General features: G+C 32.3%; 1 protein-coding gene across 1 annotated transcript in view; it reads left to right on the forward strand.

The window, feature by feature from the left end:
• The first annotated feature begins 8,019 nt into the window (after nucleotides 1–8,019).
• LOC119634406 overlaps nucleotides 8,020–20,526 on the forward strand; it is a 104,409-nt gene continuing 91,902 nt past the window's right edge. Inside the window, exon 1 of the mRNA XM_038028546.1 lies at nucleotides 8,020–8,534. Within this exon, the coding sequence (XP_037884474.1) occupies nucleotides 8,525–8,534 (10 nt within the window). The 5' untranslated portion in view covers nucleotides 8,020–8,524. The remainder of the gene's footprint in view (nucleotides 8,535–20,526) is intronic.

The following is a 20,526-nucleotide window of genomic DNA, read 5'->3' on the forward strand; positions in this document are numbered from 1 at the left end:
AGAAGACAAGATCCATTTTTTTCATATTTATACAGTTAGTGCAAGATATCCTACATATGAAAATTTTTATCGTTGTATCTGTAAAGCGAGGAATAAACAAAAAACCTAGGAAACGGAAATGCTCTCAATAAAGTCGCTTAATCAATTTGGCCTATTTTCAATGCCAATCTGGAAGAATTTCCAATATTTCTGTGAAATGCGAGGGCACTTTGATTTTTGCGTCTAGCAAAAAGTTTACGATAGGCATTGCATTACATTACTTAAACGCATAAGGCTAGATCGGTTCAGAATTTGATACCATATTCTATCGAGTCTCTGCAAACTGTTTGACAAAACGCGCATATCCCGCTTGCGGTGGGCATTGAAACTCGGGTTGTGTCTTATTGTCCTTAACGTGCCTGTCGCCTTATATAACATAATCTGCAAGCAAATAAACGTAGCGACGAGTAACGAGTATGTTAGAAGCATAGGATATATATTGTCGTTACAAGCGCAAGGCCTTCCCTCATAAAGGAAATGAAAAAATTGTCATTACTCTGCGAGCGCATAATAATTTGTGTAAAACTGAAGGAATCGATTTTGAGTTTCCTCGTCCAATAATGATTAACTGCAAATCGTTCACATTCCTTTCGCTTTCAATGTAAAACATAATTCAATTTTGATTGCAATCTAAGAGTTATGCTTCAAACATTCGTTTAAAGCCTCGTAACATGCGACATATAGTCCTTTATTGCATATAGTTATCAAATACCACTTGTGAGTGCATTTGTGTATGCTCGCACTCGTATTGTACACATTTGTGAATGCATGCATATATGCACGCTTGCATGCGTATATACGAGTATGTACGGATGTTTGCTTGATAAAAGCTTTTCTGTAACTACACATTATTTGCTGGAAAGAAAAACTAGATATATCTAGATACGCCACTATTAGCTTGCACAGAAAAAAGAATATTTGATATCGTGCCGTTAAGAATTTATATATACATGCAGGCATGCATACTTACATGTCTGTACACGCTTCTAGAAAATAAGTCATTTTTGGTTTACAATAATGCAAAAATATAAAATTTATATTCAATGTGCATTTCGTTGCACTTTTTCCTTTTTATGTCATACTTTTGTCATAGCAAGAACTTATGAAAGAATTGATTGGAAAATAAATATTCTTTTTGTGTTTTATCTGAGTGCATTGATGTGAGCGCAAGTATGTTTACAATAATAGATGCCGAGAATTGATTAAGTACCTTAATCTAAACTCCAACTCTAGGTTAAAAACGGATTGCGTTCCTGCGTTGAAATTATATATTTTTACTCTTATTTAAATATTAATTTATTTATTTTTTTTTTTATTTCTATTATAAAAAAAAAAAAAAATGATTAGTCGGCATTCAAAAAGAGATGAAAAACAAAAGAGGCAAAGTAATATGAAACTAGAGCTAGGGAAAAGATATGAGAAGACTATAGTGAATCACGCCAACGTAACAAACTTCGTCAGTTTAATTCCTGTTCTAGTGAAAGAAGAGCGTCCTTGACATGCAAAGAACAAAAGAAAGTGAAATTTAGTGTTTCGCTTTTTTTTTTTTTTGTTTATGTTTTTATACCGATTTTTATAGATCGGCAAGGCTATATCAATTTTATGCTGACGTATGCAATCTAGAAATTGAGAACTAGCTTTCACGTTAAAGCAATCGTTTGCAAACCGTTTGTGGGTAACATCGATAGTAAACCCCGTTCGCAACTTTCGAGATATACTCATGAAATTCAGTGCACCGATACACACACACTGGAGCAACGATAAACGACCACTCCTAGTACAAGTTCATATTTCGAGAGAATAGTTATAAGCAAACATATTGTTCACATACTAAACGAAAGTAGAAAATTTTAAACAAATGGATCGATTTTCGGTCTCGTTCTATAAAACCATTCCTACGAAAAACAAGTCTCCAACAAAGTCCAATTAATAAAAAATTGATCTAAACTTTGTTTATATCAGTCTATTGATGGACTATTGAACTGCGAATGTAAGACAAGGTAAAATTTGAAATTTTCAAACTCTTCAGCCAAAAATGAAATAATCTCCGCGTGAAAATATTCTTGCGATGGCTTCTTCGCGATTACCAGCCAGGAAATAACTCAATAATCGCATCAATTCACTTCAACCCTTAACTATCGAGGGTCAGAATTTAGAATTGCTTCAAATAGACTTAAAAAAGTAACTTGACATTAGCGCGATTTGTTCTCTTCTGTTGCTTCAATATCGAGTCCTTAAAAACCATCCAAATGAACCTTTAAAATGCTTGACAAGAAATCTTTGAAATAACTACTGCGGCGTGTATAGGAAAGTAACAAAATCTAATTCAACTCAGTCAAGATATCTTGTCCTTCCGTCCTTCTTGATAGGAATTCAAAATCCGAAAGTACATTTTCATAGAGTGGATAATACATTTCACCTTTGTATTGCCCCCAAGCACGTCTACAAAATCCAAAACAAAAATCGAACGAATATGAATTATTTTGCAGAATTTTAGTTCTTCGTAGATTGCAAAGAAGAAAAAAAAAGAAAAGAAAACGAAAGTAACACTCCGGTATTGATTAATGAAGAGAAGAAAAGAAAATTAATCAGAGAAAATGTTGAAATTACGAAGAGAAACCTAAAGCCGTAGGGTTATTATCTTCTTGACCAACACACTCTCAATATTCGTTTATACCTTTCAATACAAAACTGTTTTGCATAGTATCAGTATTCATGGTTAAATTAAACCAAAAAAAAAAAGAAAAAAGAAAACATTGGATTGGGAAAATATTTCTCTAAAAATGTATTTGGTTTATATTTCAAGCATTTGAAGCATCCTTCAAAATTGTATTACATAATGCAAGCAAGCAACTGTGTAAACGCATTTGGAAAAAACTCAACTGGAAACAAGTGCGTATCCATGGAGTAGCGGTAAAATATGCGCATACATGCACACGCAAGCATAGAGCTGTTTTAGTCTATTTTTGGTCTTTACATAACCGTTTTTGACAAAGTCAAATAAATGCCAAAGCAGGCTTTCGGCTACATATTCACATTGATACGGAAACACATACACGCTTAGATACTTTCTATTAAGCAAACTCACGTACTTGTCGTTGTTTTTACGGATGAATTAACAGCAGCTTCATGCGATTCGAACACAAGTCACCTGCTCCCTACAGATATTCGCATATGTACTGACAGGCTGCTTTATATGATGGTAATTAAAATGATTTTTCATTAGTTTTTCTTTCGGCCGCATACGTTTGCCTCAACGTGAAAACACAAATACACGTATTCATCCATAACCATCCGAACAAATTTCTCTGAACATAGTAATAGGCTAACCCAACAAATTAAATCAATGGTGGTTGACTTAAATACTTGTGCGCTAAGAACAGCTCCGATAATGGCTCAATTCTCACCGAAGCAAAAAGAAAACAAAAACTAAATTTTTGGTAACAAAAAACTACCAATATTCCTATGAATCGAATATGTACGTAGGAATGTATAAAAAGTTTATCATTCGGTTGTGAGCTTTCTACTTTTCTGGTTGTTTTTTCCCCCTTTTTCTGGTGGTTGTTAGTATTCATTACATGTGTAAACTCAATTGAACCGTAAATGTAAGTTAATAAGTTTTCCATCCACAATGCTTAATGATGATGATGATAATAATGATGTGTGATAGTGATAATGAAGGTAATGAGGATGCTTTTGTCGACAGCAAATGTGAAATCTAAAATTTCTTCCTTGCGGCATTTCATGGCATCAACCGACAGAAACTCTCTCATATAAAATCCCTTACATTTCTATACCATCAAAAACATTTACTGATTATCTATCTATTTTTATGCAAAACATACATACAATACATGATTGGTGGTTTAAGACTTTTAATTAGTTGTCATCTTAATTATAGGTTTTGTTTGCAGTGTGATATAATAGCCACAGAAAAGTTTTCATTTTCAAACCCAGAGATATACTTAAGATCAAGTCTCAAATTTTAATTAACATCGGAATATTTGTATGTAATTATAATAAATATATATGTATATATATATGTATATAGGAGGAAGTGCTCTCTTCGGTAATACATTATTTGTAACCAACGAAATTGTATGTAATTATCGTATACAACGGACATCAACGGACGATGGAGGATACTAAATTTTCGCGCAACGAGTTAGACCGCGAAAACTTATCTTTGGTCTAATCCAGTATGAAGGGCAGCAATAAAACAATGTTGTATAAGTTCTCTCCTCGTCGCAGACACCTTACGAACATTCAGTTTTGTTTTTCAACTACCGTATTGTAGATTCGCTTCGTATCATCCATAATTGTTCAATTCTTTTTCGTCATTCTTTACACATTCTTTACACAGAAAGAGAGAGAAATGGCGATAATTGATCCTTTATATTAGTTTTTATTAAAGTGCATTTATATAGTAAGAGCTTCACAAAAAGTAATAACCATGGGCAGCATTTCTCCTCAATACTTGCATCTACAATTGAGTGTAAGTCATTGGTTTGTCACCATATGGAAACCTAAGAAGTGTGTTGATGTCGACAGTCCATGCCTTCGTTTTCCATGTACATGAAATCGTCGATTTTCTCTCTATCCGAATCGTCTTCTGCGAAATGCTGTCGGATAGATTGGATACATTGTTGGATACATTGAATAACTTTGCCGTTGTTTTTCCTACTATTCTTATAATGCTTTCGCCTGTCTGCTGGCAAAATTGAATTTATAAAAGAAGTCGTATTTCATCTTTTTCGCTCGCAATTCATTTTAGCATTGCTTTGTTCTTGTTCCAATTTTGCTCGGGTTTTTCTGAAATGTTTTATGCTTTTTTCTTTTTTAAGCATGAATAAAAAATATTATACTGAGTACTTTTTATGCTTATTGGCACTAAATGTTTAATTCCGTGCAACCCAGTAAAGTGCATATGTGACTGAAAGTTTTTTACTTCTTATTTTCAAATCGTTTTTCACCCATCTCCAGTGTACAAGCATAGAAATTTTCTATAAGCATTTTAATATAAGTTTATTTTTTTATTTTAAATTCTTTTTGAATAGGGTTTTGTGGTTTTATGTTCCAGGACAAAAATATATTCTAGTAGATGTAAAAACCCGAAAGCGGTGCAGTGGTGTGCAAATACAACGATTAAAAATAAAAAACTTTCAAACTGACCTCATTCAAGTTGCATTAGAGGGTAAGAGAAGCGAGTAAATGTAAAGAAAAATTCTAAATTATTAAACAAACATAGAAAGATGGGTACGGTGCGTTTTTTTTTTCTTTATTAATAATAGAAAGCGTCAAACTAATGATGTACATTAATATAAATTATGTAAATTAGACAAAAAAAAATCTTTAGAAAACGAATGATGTTTTTGTTAGCTGCTAATAAACATTTAAATTAATCCCACATCATCTGTCCATCCGAGAGCACGATCTCTTCTTAACACGACTAGATTACTAAACAGTTATTGAAAGTCACCCTCGTCCGCTTGTTTGTTTTTCTGTTTGATTAAACATTAAGGTATTGAATTGAAACTACGAAGCTATTTGGGGTTACGTTGATGAAATTGAAATAATAAGAAAAACGATCTACTCCAAGTTAGACCACAAGAGCTAAAGAATGTAGAGAACATGTGAACATCTGAACATCTTCAAAAAATGGTCCTCAGTAATTCAATAGTCTGCAAGAAGCTGTGTACAAATTCTCCCCAGGATGGTTATTCAACTGTAATGGGCGACCGTTTTTGAAGTTTTTCTTCATTTGATTTTCAATGAATCCTTTTCCACTTAACAAGTCGGAAAGATGAATTCGGGAACATGATAATGACAATATTGCAAATTTTTAGCCCTGTTTGATATTATATCTATGACTAAAGTCACATTATTTAGACCAAAACACACTTATATCGATTTATTTAACTAACAGCAATATTTATTAATTTCTCTGTCTTTTTTCGGTTCCTGTTTGAAGAAAATTTTTTAATACAGAGTAGGGGCCAAGCTGCAGTGCAGAAATTCCTCGGTGAATAGAATCTTCGTAGTATCGGCAAGGAACTTAAAAATGATATTTTCGTACCTTTCATGCCTTGGCTTACGGTTTTTTGCTAATTAATTATTATTATTAGCTGTTTGTGGAACTTGACCAGGTGAGCATGAGCACCAAGACCACGGATGCGATAAGTTAAATTTGCTCCTTTTTACACATTCTTATATTGATCATTCAGATATGTGTGATGTTAACTGTAAAGGAAAATAAATGAAAAATTTACAATACAAACTTTTTAACTTTTAATATGCGTACTTCTAATGGTAGGTATAAGCAAAATGCACTGTAGAACTGTCATTTAGCTATAAACCATAATTTTGCTTTGAAAGAAGAACGTTAGAAATTCCACCAAACTTTACGGCCAATTTCTCCGGTAACTATGCCCAAGTAAATGTTATTTTGAAAACTGCATTGCTTTTTCAATATATATTTTAAAAATTACATCAAGATGTAAGATTTAAAAGTTCGTACTTGCCTGGAGTTTTTTCACAAGCATTTTCTATGTTTAAAATGTCTGACCTAATCCTGTATTGATTTCATTTTATTCTGAATCCAAGTTGAAAATTTATTCAAAGAATCTGCGTTTAACAAAAGTATATATCAGTTGATTTCTTTCTCATATGCCTCTCATGACTTGAGTATTTCAGCATTCAAATTTGCTCGGTATTACCACTTTGCTAATTCTGCCTTTTTCCTATATTCCTTCTAATAGGAAGCATTTTACAGATTTGCTCTTTTAAGCCCACAAATGACAGCCAAATAATCAAGAAATATTGAAACACCGAGGATTCCTTCCAATTCCCACTTTTTTCACGATTTTTTCCAGCACACATACAGCCACTTGACAACGAATTCCTTCGCGACAAAAAAGCAAGAATAATAAGTAAAAATAGTGTTGATGTTTATCACAATCTTTTAATCAAATTGGCGATTTACTCCTTTATAGCTAATACAATGCTTTTTTGACTAATTAATAAATTGTGATTTGAAGTTCTACTGCATAGTTATGCAATCGATTAACGCATACAGTAAAATTTAAAGTCGCAAAAGGGGTCGACGACCCCATCATTTCACTATTTGCGTGGTAATCGTAGAATTTGAAGAAATTATTTTAATTAATCAATAAGCGATTAAATTAAACCAGCTTTAAAACAATAAATCGCTAATCTGATGAAATAATTTTAAAGCGAGCAACACTCTTTGTATGTATTTCTTATTGGCTTGATCGTGCTCGTAAAGTGCGTTTAGTTCATTGAATTTTGTGCGAGGAGAAACATCGTATGTATACTAGTAAGACTTTTGATAGCGATAAATGGTGAAATTCGTGAAAATTGAAAAAAAGCTAATAAAATTTGCATATTATTCACGGTTTTCTACTAATTAAATAGATTTATTATAAATTTGTTAAAATACACTATATGAGAAGAAAGAAACAAGAAACGCTTTGCACATATTTATCATTACATATTATCATTAAACTTTTTGATGCCGGTGGTCTCTTGACGGGAGTTTTTGCGGGCTTGCTACAAGTGTTCCAAAACGTTAGGTTGCTTAACAGAGGAATCTGTAAAATATTTTCAGTTAAACGGGATATAATAAACGTATTCGGTAATAGTTAAAGTAGTCATCAAAGAAGACTCAAGCGAATCTGAGCGTTAAGTAATAAGAAATTAATTAAAATATGGCGGTTCTTCTGTTGCTTTCATTCGTGAAAAAATGTGTTCGGATTTGCACAAAAATAAGCGTTGTATATACTAAGAAAATTTTTGGTAGGGAAAAGTCCTAAAAATTCGTATTACTAATGGTTCTTCCGTGTTCCGTTCGGTTTCCATGAATTTATTTTGCTTGGCGTGCGTTCACTTGTTTGCGGGTTTTTTCTTTTTTTTTGCTTCATTCGCTTCAGAAAATGCAATAGTTTCTTAAAGGCAAGTCGTTCAAATCTTTCCAGCTAATAGGAATATAAAATAAAGACACAAGCCTTAACAATGAAATACTCAACATATTAAATAGCAAGAAATTAGGTGATATGTGTTTTTATTAAACGAAGATTCGTTATCAGTTTTTATTGTAAAGTATAAATTATTTTGAATGAAATTATTATTATATGCGTTATATTGAGAGGCCTGCTTCTACGAATTACTTTCGGTATTGTGAACGAAGTAAAAGTGGTTATTTTCGTGATTGATTTTCGGTGATTTTTTGTAGGTCAATGTCGTATATACGCGTTTCATTTAACCGAAATAAAGCAAAACGAACGAATTAGTGATGTAATAAAAATAGAAAAAGTTAATACTGAAAAACTGAAGACATTCAACGTTTAAGCCTTAAAAAAAAGGAACTAAATAAAATAATAATAGATAGCGAGTTGAAACTCAGATCCTTCATCAATTTTTATCCTGCTTTCGAAACAGAAACCGAATTAAGAGAAGGTTGGTGAATATGATTACAGGTAGGTGATGGTTTTTTTAAAAGCTTTTAAATTTTTTATTTATTTGATTTCCATTTTAAAGTTTTGTATTTCAAAGACATAACACATTTTTCAAACAAACATTCACAAAGACCCCCTCCGGCGAGATGCTTCAAAGGTTGATGAAAGTTTTGAAGCATTCTTTTGAAAGCAATACCGTGCATAAGAGGTTGATGAAAGTTCTATGTCGGGTTAGGCTTTCAACAACCGTCGGAGGCATGCATCTTAAACGTTGTGAAATTATATATAATGTTTCTGTGTCTGTCCGCAAATTCATAATAACAATTAATTGGTTTGATTTAATATCCGCGTGCAACCTAGATATTGTATGATTTGTTCTTTTACAAATCGATCGACAACTAGGCCATGTCGTATATATCTTAATTTGGGAATATTAGAATGTCCCAAAAGAAAAAGGAAAGTTTTGTAGTCATCATTTTCACTCTTCCTTGGGAAAATTCCGAATATAGCTAAAGATAAAAGTCCATAGCCTTGCACATAACTAGCAAGTAACTGTAACAGTAAATAAGCAAACGGATGCAAGCACCCTTTTCTAATTTCTGCTATTGTCTGCAAAGTTCCTACTCTTTCTTGCGAAATGCGCATTTGTCGGTCTGAAAAATTTTACTTAGAAACAAAGAAAATTTATGAGGAGGAAAAATTGATAAATATTGCCGTTGATTAAATGAATCAATATTAGAAAGTTTCGTTCTACGTGCTCTGACCTTAGTCGTTTTTATTATTAAATGTGTTCAAAAATATGCAATATTTCTCTTTTTAATTAAAGTTCAAAACTAATATAATCGATTGGATCAAAATGTTTTATGAAAGCATTATGCACTGACATTAAATTCTGTACTGATGAGGAAATTTAAATTTTAGAAAAGGGAAATTGAAAAGAGCGTTTATTACATTGTTATAAGAAACGACATATAGGGAAGCTTTTCAATTAACTTTCGATTGTTCCTTTTTAAAGATAAAACTTCTATAACCCTGATAATCCTGGCAATCGCTATGTGGATTAAATCCTTCTGTTCATTTACGATCAGGGCAAGGACGTAAATGCCGGTAGAATTTGTTATGGTATCAATTTTTAAAAGTGCTGTTATTAATGGATTAGTGTTGATCTCAAAATAATACATTAATTTGCTTTTCTATAAAACAAAACAGTCGAATATGAATCTTTATGGTCAATAGGGCTAAATAAGGTTTATTCAAAAAAAAAAAAAAAAATATTTTTTTATTAAGAAAATCTTTGGGGTTGAAAGAGACTAGAGATCGTATAGGGCAATGGCCTTCCATCGTTTATCGGAGTAAAAGTTGCAGAAACGAGTCGAAGAACGGAAAAAAGCCTGCCGAGCCCAAGACAGACAGAGTTTGATGCAACACGAATGGAGTTTTACAATTATAGAGTAGCGTTGTCAACTACATGCTTTTTAATATTAAAAGGCGAAGCAGAAAAGTTCTATTTCTCCAAGGATGAGAGTCTATATTTTGAAAGCAATTCTTTATCGCAAATAACAAAAATTTGAACACTTAACAAATCAGCTTATCATCCTATAATATTGCGGTCGAGAAGGATTTAAAGTATCAGAATAGTATTTACTTTGTGTTTGCTTGAAAGTAAGTTGTCTAATAATTACTTTAAAGCAATATCTTAGACCCTCAGTATTAAGTCCTTAATCATAATTCCTCGCAGCATCATCAGCTTATTAAAAATTAAAAGTTTTTACTTGGGTGTAAAGTTTAAACCGAAATCTATTTACCTCTCCAATGCCTATTTGTAATATAATCCAGCCATTTTTCTCTTAAACACTTTAACAGGCGAACCGAGAATCAGTGAAATGCTATTAATTTTGCGTTGAACACGTTTACTAATGCGTTTAGAGTATTTTTCAACCCTACTATATATTGAATACACTTTCATTATGAAAAGGGAGCTTTAAACCAGAATCCCCGTTCATTGTTGTGTTTAGCAGCTTTTGAAGTCCATTGAAGGGAATGCGACACAACCACTGTATCGAATTCGTTGAATGGCGTTTAATGATAACATGTAAAAATTTGATTTTGTGAAGTTGGCATGTTAACAACTTGTTTAGTAGCTCTCAAAGCACTGCTGTTTCACGCGGGGGCGCATAGAAATCTAAGTTGACATTTCTCACTTACACACACTCGCAGTTATTCAAATAAACCAGCTAATTTTGCAGTACACGAAAAGAACGTATAAGAGTATAACTATGAATGTTTGGAAAGGTGTTTATGAACAACATAATATAAAAACAAAATATATGAGTATATACGGGTGTACGTATGTATGTATATGTATAAATAAACATTGTGGTTTTTACGAAGCATAAGCAGAATACAGCAGTATTATGTAGTTGGTAACAAAAAAAAACAAAAAAAGAAAAAAAAAACAACGTAGAGCAGCATAGAACATAAATTCATTTGTATGCGTTATTCCTGTTTTCATTTTATGTTGAATTACTCTGCTAGAGTGGGTTTAATGCAATTACAATGTCATCGGAACTTTGTCCTTACGTATGTTAGTTTTTTATATTATTATGTACATATACGTGCATATATTCCTGGGAATGTGCCGATATGTTTTGTATAGGTATCTACACAAAAACATAAACATGCTGGAGCATATTCATTAATAAAAACATAAATTTTGTGTTTTGCACCAAATTATGAATTTTTGTTAAACTTTTAATTAGATGGCCATGTACACGTTAAACAAAAACAAAACTGCTTTTAATTACAAAATTTCCAATGTTTTCTTTTTCTCTTGTCAACTAAAACATAAACTTTCCTTGATTCCCTCTTTCATGGAAATTTCATTTTATTTTTTTTCCTCATCTATACTTACGTGACATCAGTGTATTAAATTTTCCAACTTGCAGGAGAATTCATGTAGTCTACGTGCATATACTCGACGTTGGTCATCTGTCTATTTCCCTTCTCTAATATTTGTAGATTATGGAGATTCGCTAATCACCAAATAGCCACCAGCGGCTGTTGCGGATCACATTACGTCATGCAAGTCTTTTTCAAATGCTATAGAATATCTCGAAGAAATCATCTTACGTGTGTCTTCTCTGCGCATCAGGAAACCATCCCGCCACCTTACGTCTAAGCCTGAATGTAGTCACGTTTTTGTAAACATTTTGTTCTACAGAAGAGGTCAAATGTCACCCTAATCCTCTTCAATATTCTTAGGTTCGGTGTTCACATAGCTTCTTACATTTTTAAATATACGGAAGTAGGCCTAGTCACTGGGAAATAACTACAATTTTATTAAAAAAAATTTCTAAATTATCGCACTTTGATTATTTGGTACATTTTTGCAGAGGGTTACAAAATTTGGATTTGAGCTGAGTATTCTAATGTGAGGTTCTCGCAGTGCTTCCTAGTGTTTGCCTCGTACCGTAACTTCTATCAATTCCTTCGAAAACAGAGCAATGTTTCCGTAAACAATGAATGCTGTACGACATGGTCCCCTTTTATCAATAACACATTTCTCCCATTGGTACTCTTTCCGTGTTGCTCTCGCTACAGTTCAAAGTCAAAATTAATGTTTGCCCGTAAATTGAAACGTAATTTAGCTTCGACACTTCACCTGGTTTTACCACCGATAAATATTTGCTATTAAATCATATCAAATGCGAGAGTATTAGCATATGGTACAAATTTGCTAGCTTTGCTCTTTGCAAAGCATATTGAAATTGTAAAGTATGCTATTAAAGTATATATATAAAGTATATATATAAAGGTCATTTCCGTTATTAGCATTGTGTGTATGTATGTATTTTAGATTAATAAGTGTCATAAAGGCAAAGAGAGAATTTCGGAAATTTTTTATTTGCGAAACATCTTTTTGAGGCCCGTCAGATAGTTCAGATCAGATACTTTACTACGTGTGGAAAGTTTTAACTCATTTTTCTACAAATTGCTGACTGATTGCAGCAAAATTAAGTTTACGCAAAATTCCTAATATTTTCTTATCATATTTGTTTCTCTATTACTAAATTCCTCTTTATAGAAAGCAGTAAAGCGCTCAACTTACACGAATTATCGTAGTTAACATACGTTAATTAAAACTTCAGGCATTAAATCTATATGTATAGGTGCATGTTAACATTTCTTTTAACAATCAGCTTAGATTTTTTATACGTACCACACAATGAAGGTGAGCGACATTAGCAAGAAATTCACTTATATGCTTACTTTGCTTAATGCCAAAAGAAGTGACTTAAGTAAGAAGACTTAATGCCTTGTTATGCATAAAACTTTTAAATGTTAAAAATTATTCCAATAATAATAATTTTAGTTTTTCAAACGAATTCTAAATATTTATATATTTTACTATACGAGCCTATGCAATACTACTTAAATCCGACAACTGATTGACCGCGAAAAGTTACTCAAAATTTTGCAATGACTTGTATGACATTTCATCGCTTTTGTGTCTAAAGTTTATCTATTCTTTTATACTGGAATTTATTAGCTAATCATCTTGTTTAATATTTTTATGAGCTGTGTCGTTCGGTATGTAAGCACGTAATTTACTTCGATTTGATGCGCTACGAAACTCTAAACGGAAATTCATTAAAAACTTAACGCTGGCGCCAGTAAAAATTATACATGTCAGCGACGTCCAACGCTTTCTCCACGGACGGCAACGCACTCGTCTTTGATTATATTTGAAATATCTGAACAATAGATTTTATCTAAACCTGAGAAATGTACACTTAGCACATTGAGAAATAAAAGTGAAGCATTAGATGCTTTATGGTTTTTTAAATGCGTCCTTCAAACTATCATAGATCGGTCGTTATGCGATAACAACAGTACGAGGTCTCCCATAATCCTTCTATTTACCCATTTACGCACTGGGCTCCACAAAGAAGAAAGTTTGACGACTTCTGCCGAAAATATATATTCGCATTTGTGTATGCATATATCGTTAAAATCACTTGCGGACATGACAGTATATTAACCTAATCGTTCGATGGGGCAACGTTTACAAAACTTTTTCGCCAAGTAAGAATTAGATTTGATAAAACTTTTGAAATTTATTACGAAAGAAGTACTTGAAACTCACAAGCGTTTACTCGGAACAGGAAACGTGATAAGTAGGCTTCCACTCCACGCACTATTTAGAAGGATTTTAAGCGTAAATGCTATACACGCGTCATACTGAAACGTTATTTTTTGTTTTCCTTTATAGATAGATATATTAAGTTTATGCGAATATATACAACAGCTAGAAGGACTTGGAAGCGACCAACCTTTTATTACACTGAAAGTTTGTGTGAATCTATCTAGGCTTGTCTGTCCGTCTAATATCTACCCGTTCATTTTTGTAGTAAACCCACAAGTAGCAGTTTTCGATAAAATGCGATGCACCGACATGTTTTGGTCCAAGGACGCACGCTATTGAATATGATTCGGATCGGATAACTTCCCATATAAAGGCGTTCTTCGAAAAGTTGTTTTAGGGTATTCGGCCGGAGAGATCGGCTTTAAAGTTTTACTAGTGCTTTTTTTGCAAATGTTATCTAAACGCAATCATTAGTCAAATCTTTTGTATTTCAAATATCGTAAAAGTGTATATTAATTCACTCTTTTAAGTAACCAACATAGATCCATTTTGTTATTATCGGCTTGTAAACAATAATACACATATGCAGTCAAGTCGTCCATCTTTCGTTGCATTAGAATATTTTCGAATGGGTATCGCAAGATTCATTGGAATGAAAGAGTAAAAGAGAGTAGGTGACAAAAGCAGACAAAGGGGGGAGAGAGAGTCATAGAAAACAATAAAAGCGATTCGAAATTTCAAATGAAAACAAATTAATGTTGCAAGCACTTATTTTAATGTTCCAACTTATGCTGCATCACACTCAACTCACACTTTAATTTGAACCCTGCCTAATAGACAATAGACGGTTAAGGAGGGAGGGAGCGAGAAGAAGAAAAAATGGAAAAAAAATACAAATCGTGTAGAATAGAATGCGAAAAGAAAATCCAAATGTAAACGATTTTGATGAAAACTTTTTTCATTAGCGCATATTTAAGAGTTCTTAGACAGTTTTTTATATGATATTACGTCTCCGCACGTTCGCCAACAAACTACCCTGAAAACATGAAGAAAGCTCGCAATTTCTAATGTTTTACGACAAGACAGTATTTGATGTTGGTTGATTTCCTTTTTCTATTTTTTTTTTTTTTTTTTTTTTTTAATTCTTTGCTTCTCCCCACTATCAACGTCATTACGTTTATATGTTTAATGTCCCTTTTTGCTCTTATTGTCAGTCAAAATTATACGGACAGTTTGTTCAAATTTTTCCTTTTTGATATGTTCTGGAAACTGGCAGAAGTTTGTCTTCGGTCTTCATTTCTCTTCTCTCTCGAGCAATGTTGACATATAACAGTCGGGGAATCTTTTTTCTAGATTATTAACAGCTTGAGTTTGTTTTCTTATTCTTTCTGTTCTTTTTTTTTTTTTTTCCTCTTGCTTTGTATCATAAACAAATTTGAAATTAATATTTTCCTTTTCTTTCTGTTATTTTTAAGCATTTAGAGCAACATACCAGAGTAAGTTTTAATGGGAAGCAAATAATTTGAGGACATTAATAGTTAACAAATAATAATCAGTTTAAAAACTTTATACGACCTTAATTAAATGAACTCCACAGATACTGTTCGCGTAATCAGGGGCCTCGTCTTTGTTACGTAAAGATAAAGAAATACAGTACGGCTTTCGCATCTCTTCATTATTGCTATTTTGAACGAGGGCTGGTTCAACCGCCTATGCTATGGGTTTAATTCTACAGATATGTGGGCAAATTAGATATGATTTATACTTGATAGCGTAAAGCCTTGGCCAAAGTTATGAAATGAGAAAAAGCAAAGCACAGTTGACATGACAAAGAAAGCCATGTAAGCGTAATGGACTTTATAGGCTGCGTATGAGCTTCCACCCATGGAAATAGTTCAAAGAAATATTGACTTTAGAAGAAAGGTTACATCTCGAACATCGCGAATCTTTAGTAGTGTTTTATAATTTATTTGATTGCAATTTCCCGAGTGTGCGTATAAGCATTTCAGAATGTGTCACTCAATAAGATTGTAGGATGATGTACAACTCTTGTCGCTATTGACGAACCCCCCTCATATTTACAAATTAGGGATTTTTTTTAATGAGCCCACTTTCGTTTTGGGAACACAATGCAAAAATACGAATTTTTTGCGTAACGTCCCTAAGGTAAATGTGATGAAAATTTGAGACATCTCATTCGGAGATTTATACCTTTCAAAAATCATATGTATTCGTCAATAGCGATCTTTCATGTACATATTACTCCACGACCTCATTGAATGATGTGTTGTACATTCTTAAAGAGTATGAGATGCCGAGTTGAGTTTCTTATGTGCTTTTTGTGTTGGTGTCTGTCCTTTGATTTGCAAATCTTGAAAGTGGGAGAGTGTCGTATCCCTAGTGACTGACCGGAAAAAGTAAAAAAAGAAATAGAAAACTGCTCCATTGCGTAAGCTAAAGATAAACAGTATACAAAATCACAAAAACGATTCTGCACAAGTTTTGCATTCTTCTTCAATTCTTTTTATTTGCAACCTAATTGGGTTAATTTAGAGCTATTGATACGAAGAGATTTTTAATTATAGGAATCCTGTATTTATTACTCGGAAATTTTCCCCTTGTTTTTTTTATTAATAATTTATTAATGTAATTTATTGATCTTGAAGCATATAATTCCAATAGGAAAGGTTTATTTACGTTTTCTAAAATGCTCCATCATTCTTCCTATATTGAGACCAAAATTTTCAAAAAAAAAAAAAAAAAAACACACAAAACAAGTATCAATTCCCTTTTGAATAGAGTATAGATACCGTGCCAAATGCCATCAGCAACAATATAGCATATATTGAATGCGATATAGAGTATTGAACGCGCTCAGGACGACATGCATGGGCATATATGCCCTCGACAATTTCAACATTGTCATGTACCATTAACAGATATTAGCTGCCAATTAGTGGTGCATTAAAAATTATTTTAAAATAAATTACACAACATAAGCATTATGTTCAATTGTACGTAACGTAACTATAAAATGTATGTATATAAAAGTGTACGTATGGGTGGATCTGTTCAATTTGTGTGCGTATACATGAACATGAACAAATAACAACAAATTAAAATAAACGAATACAAATAATCGTTAATGTAAAAATGATATATAAAAAAATAAAAAAAGAGAATTTACACACAATAAAAAAAAAAAAAAAAAAATAAAATGCATGAAAGCAAAAATTTATATCTGGCACAGTTTATATACATTTTGTGCATATATATTATATATGAACGGACGTTAAAAACACGCCAATATGTAATGACCTTGTTTTTTATAAGCTATATATTAAATTAAACAATACACAATAACAAAAAGATATATATGTACATGTGACTAAATGATATTAATTACTCGTAATTACGTTCATGTTTAATTACGTTGCTTTCTCCACCAATGCTTGCCGAGTTTGCAATACGGGTGCTTTGATATGTTTGCCCCCTGCTGGTTATCCTTGTACTTTATATGTCATATGTAATATACATGCATGTTGCAATGGGAATGCCTTGCTTCTTCAATTTCACAATTCGCCACTTAAGACTTGTACTCAAGCATTATATTACACATAATTAGTAATTTTTTTTTTTCCTTTTTTGCAATATTTGACTTATTATTAACTGGTCTCCTTCGAAAAAGCAAATATTATGCCTAACACTTCTCTAACACTTGGATACCATTTCTCCACAAAAGAGGATGAGGATTCTCAATACTTGCTTAAATTCCCGCAACGGCTTCATCATTTAATCTAACGGGAACTAGTCATTTCCGGTCGTCAGACCTGCAGATTAATGAAAAATTGTGTTAGCCGAAGCAACATAAGCAAATTAATGTCCGACTACAATGTTTAGTTGTTGTTTTATTGCAGATGTTGCATAGTGAGGAGCTGGAAACAAAAAGGAAATCTATGTTGTCGAGCAAAAACCTTGGTCTATGAGTATTGGATATTTATTTACCTCTGTATGATACCACTTCTACAGTGTTCTTCAAATTTTTTCGCTTTCGTTTTTTTGCTATGTCAATGCAATATGAGTTCACTTTCTTTTCGGCTTCGCGTTAAATAATATAAGGCTTAATTAACAGCAAACGATTATCCAACATCCAGAGTACATAGACATACTAAATTAGCCAATGGAAATATGCTATAATCCAAGCGATATAAACATTTCATTGCCATTTCCATCTTTACATTTGTTTACCTATTTGCCCATCCATCCAGATGATTCTGTCCATTCGCGTATTTATCTATTCATCTGATCCCCCTACCCTTCACCGTTGTCTCAACGATTGTTCTGCCCCAATATTAATCCGTCTTTACGATCATCGACCAATCATTCCGTCTGAGCGGTATTTAAATTATTATTAATGTTAACTTCCAAAAACCGTCTTAAGCCTACCTGTGTATGGACTAAAGTTTTATAATTTACTGTAAAAGCTGCTAAAAACGATGGCATAAAAACGTACGTGTATTCAAGAGCAAGACATCATTATTCAATGTAGAACGTACATCGAAATGTGCGTTTAATAAATGCGAGTTCTATAAGCAATAACAGAAGACATGAATAAATATTCACGTTAATCGGCAATACGTTCGGCGAGTACACTTAGCTAGTCCTTAGCAAAATTTTAATGCACAACACCAAATTTGAGGTTAGACCTTCCCGGCATGTTCTGGAAACGTTGATTTTGTGCATTTAACCACAAGTGAATACAAAAGTGTTTGTATCCATATATATCTATGTACATACGTATATGCATTTAAGTGTACATCTATACATATATATATATATATATATTTGTACATATATGTATATTCTTTCAATTTTTCGGTAAGTGGGATGAATATGTATCTGCAAGTTTTCTTACTTAACTGCCAACACAACTGAGAGTAATAAATTAGCAGACTTTCGTTACATCAGTTTGCTTTCAATTATAATAAAAAAAAGAAAAAGTTGTAAATGTTGCGAATTTTTAAACAAAAATTTATTTTTAAATATAATTTATAGTTGATTGACATGAATTTTCGTTTCGTTTGAATTTCATTGATTCTGCTATTATTAAACACTTGCTGTCATCTGCATTTATTATGCCGCGGGGAATAGCTTGGAAGCCTTTTATTAAAAATTCCTTCACCTATACCACATTTTATGTTGATTGCATGCTCAAATAGCCGTATATAGCCGAAATTTTGTGCCTTAACAACTAACGTCTATTCATATATTGCACAATAGTATATAAATATTTTTGTTCCGAATTTAACAAAATTGTCTATCCATGTGCATGTGTGTAGTTTGTTGGGTGTTTGCTCAAATTTATTTTCTCTTTTTTTCCTTCTCCTAGTCTTTATTTTTCTTCTCGTAAGTGTGTTTTTTTATGTGCAGATAAATGTATGTTCTGTATAGCATCCATTGTATAAAGAATTGTATATCTATGCAAATTAAAAATACAAGTTTTTCGAAAAACAAAATTTCTCTTGATTGCTTAAAATGTTCAGATGTATTTTGAAATTGTAACGCCACTCTTGGTATATATATCCTCTATTTTATATATATATATATATATATATATATATCTGCTCATTTAATAGCATGTAAATGTGCATATGTGTGGTTTCAAATAATTACATCCCTGCAATATGTGTATGTGTGTATAAAATTTCTTACAAAACAAATATCAACAGAACTTGATTAGCATTACAATATTAAACAGTTGTGCAAAAAACAAGAGAAGAAGGGATTCCATACCAAAGATTTCACTATTGTCTGGATGCCTGCAAGCGAATTAATATAGTCAATGTATCGACATATACACATATACGTGCAGGCAGATGACTGATGTTGAGCATATTGTCAATTAGTAAGATTTTTGATTAGAAAGATAAACTAACAAAAATCTGTGCACATTTAGAAGAAACGAGTTATCAGTGTGTTTGTTGTTTTCCTTCCCTTAATCAAAATATTTTTCATTTTTTTTATAAAAATATTTTTAATAATTGTAGCTTCATGTCAAACAAGTCGTTCATTATCAAGTTTAGATTTGATAAAAAATTCTCTTTAGACATATTTATAAATGATTGCTTATCATGCTTAGTTGTGCCACCTCAATCGTTTTTCCATTTTTAATATCTCTTTTAAGGCCTACAGGCATTCTTTATTCATTAAGTGACATATAAATGCTTGAGAAATGCTTATGAGCGATAAAAGTGGACGATCAGATTGATTATACATACATTTTGGCCAGAGTGATGATAACGATTCTAAATCTCTCCACGTAGAAAGCAAAGGTGACCTTAAGTTCTTTCTTTTCCTTTCCCACGGTCATGAGTATGACTAAAAGTCGACGAAAAACGACTCGAAAACTTTATATAGAAAAACAAAGTTGACCTCAAGTTCTTCCTTTTTCTTTCGCAAGATCATGTTTTAAATAAGGTGCTAACTAAAGTAGTCCTATGTATATATTAGAGATTCTAAGGTCGCTACAATCTTGTTGTAGTCACGTAAATTGGATAATATTGGTAAACTTCTCTTTGCCTCTAAATTATCTTTTAATAATGCGTACTAAGCCATGTCAAAGTGCAGAATACAAATATTTAGATGTTATACCTATCAATACAAACATACATTTGGAAAATGATTGATTATCTCTCTTATATATAATACTACAATGGTTTCTATTCTTCTTAGCCCATTATTATTATCACAGAAGAAAACGACTTTTGTTCCTTAAGCGAAAGACTTTCCCCAGCCATTGTGTTCGTGTTTTATATATGGGAGCGGTATAATAGTAGTAGTGCTTTATAAACTAATTTAATAAAGTGA

The sequence above is a fragment of the Glossina fuscipes genome, unplaced genomic scaffold, assembly GCF_014805625.2.
Source record: "Glossina fuscipes isolate IAEA_lab_2018 unplaced genomic scaffold, Yale_Gfus_2 3, whole genome shotgun sequence".
NCBI classification, from domain to species: domain Eukaryota; kingdom Metazoa; phylum Arthropoda; class Insecta; order Diptera; family Glossinidae; genus Glossina; species Glossina fuscipes.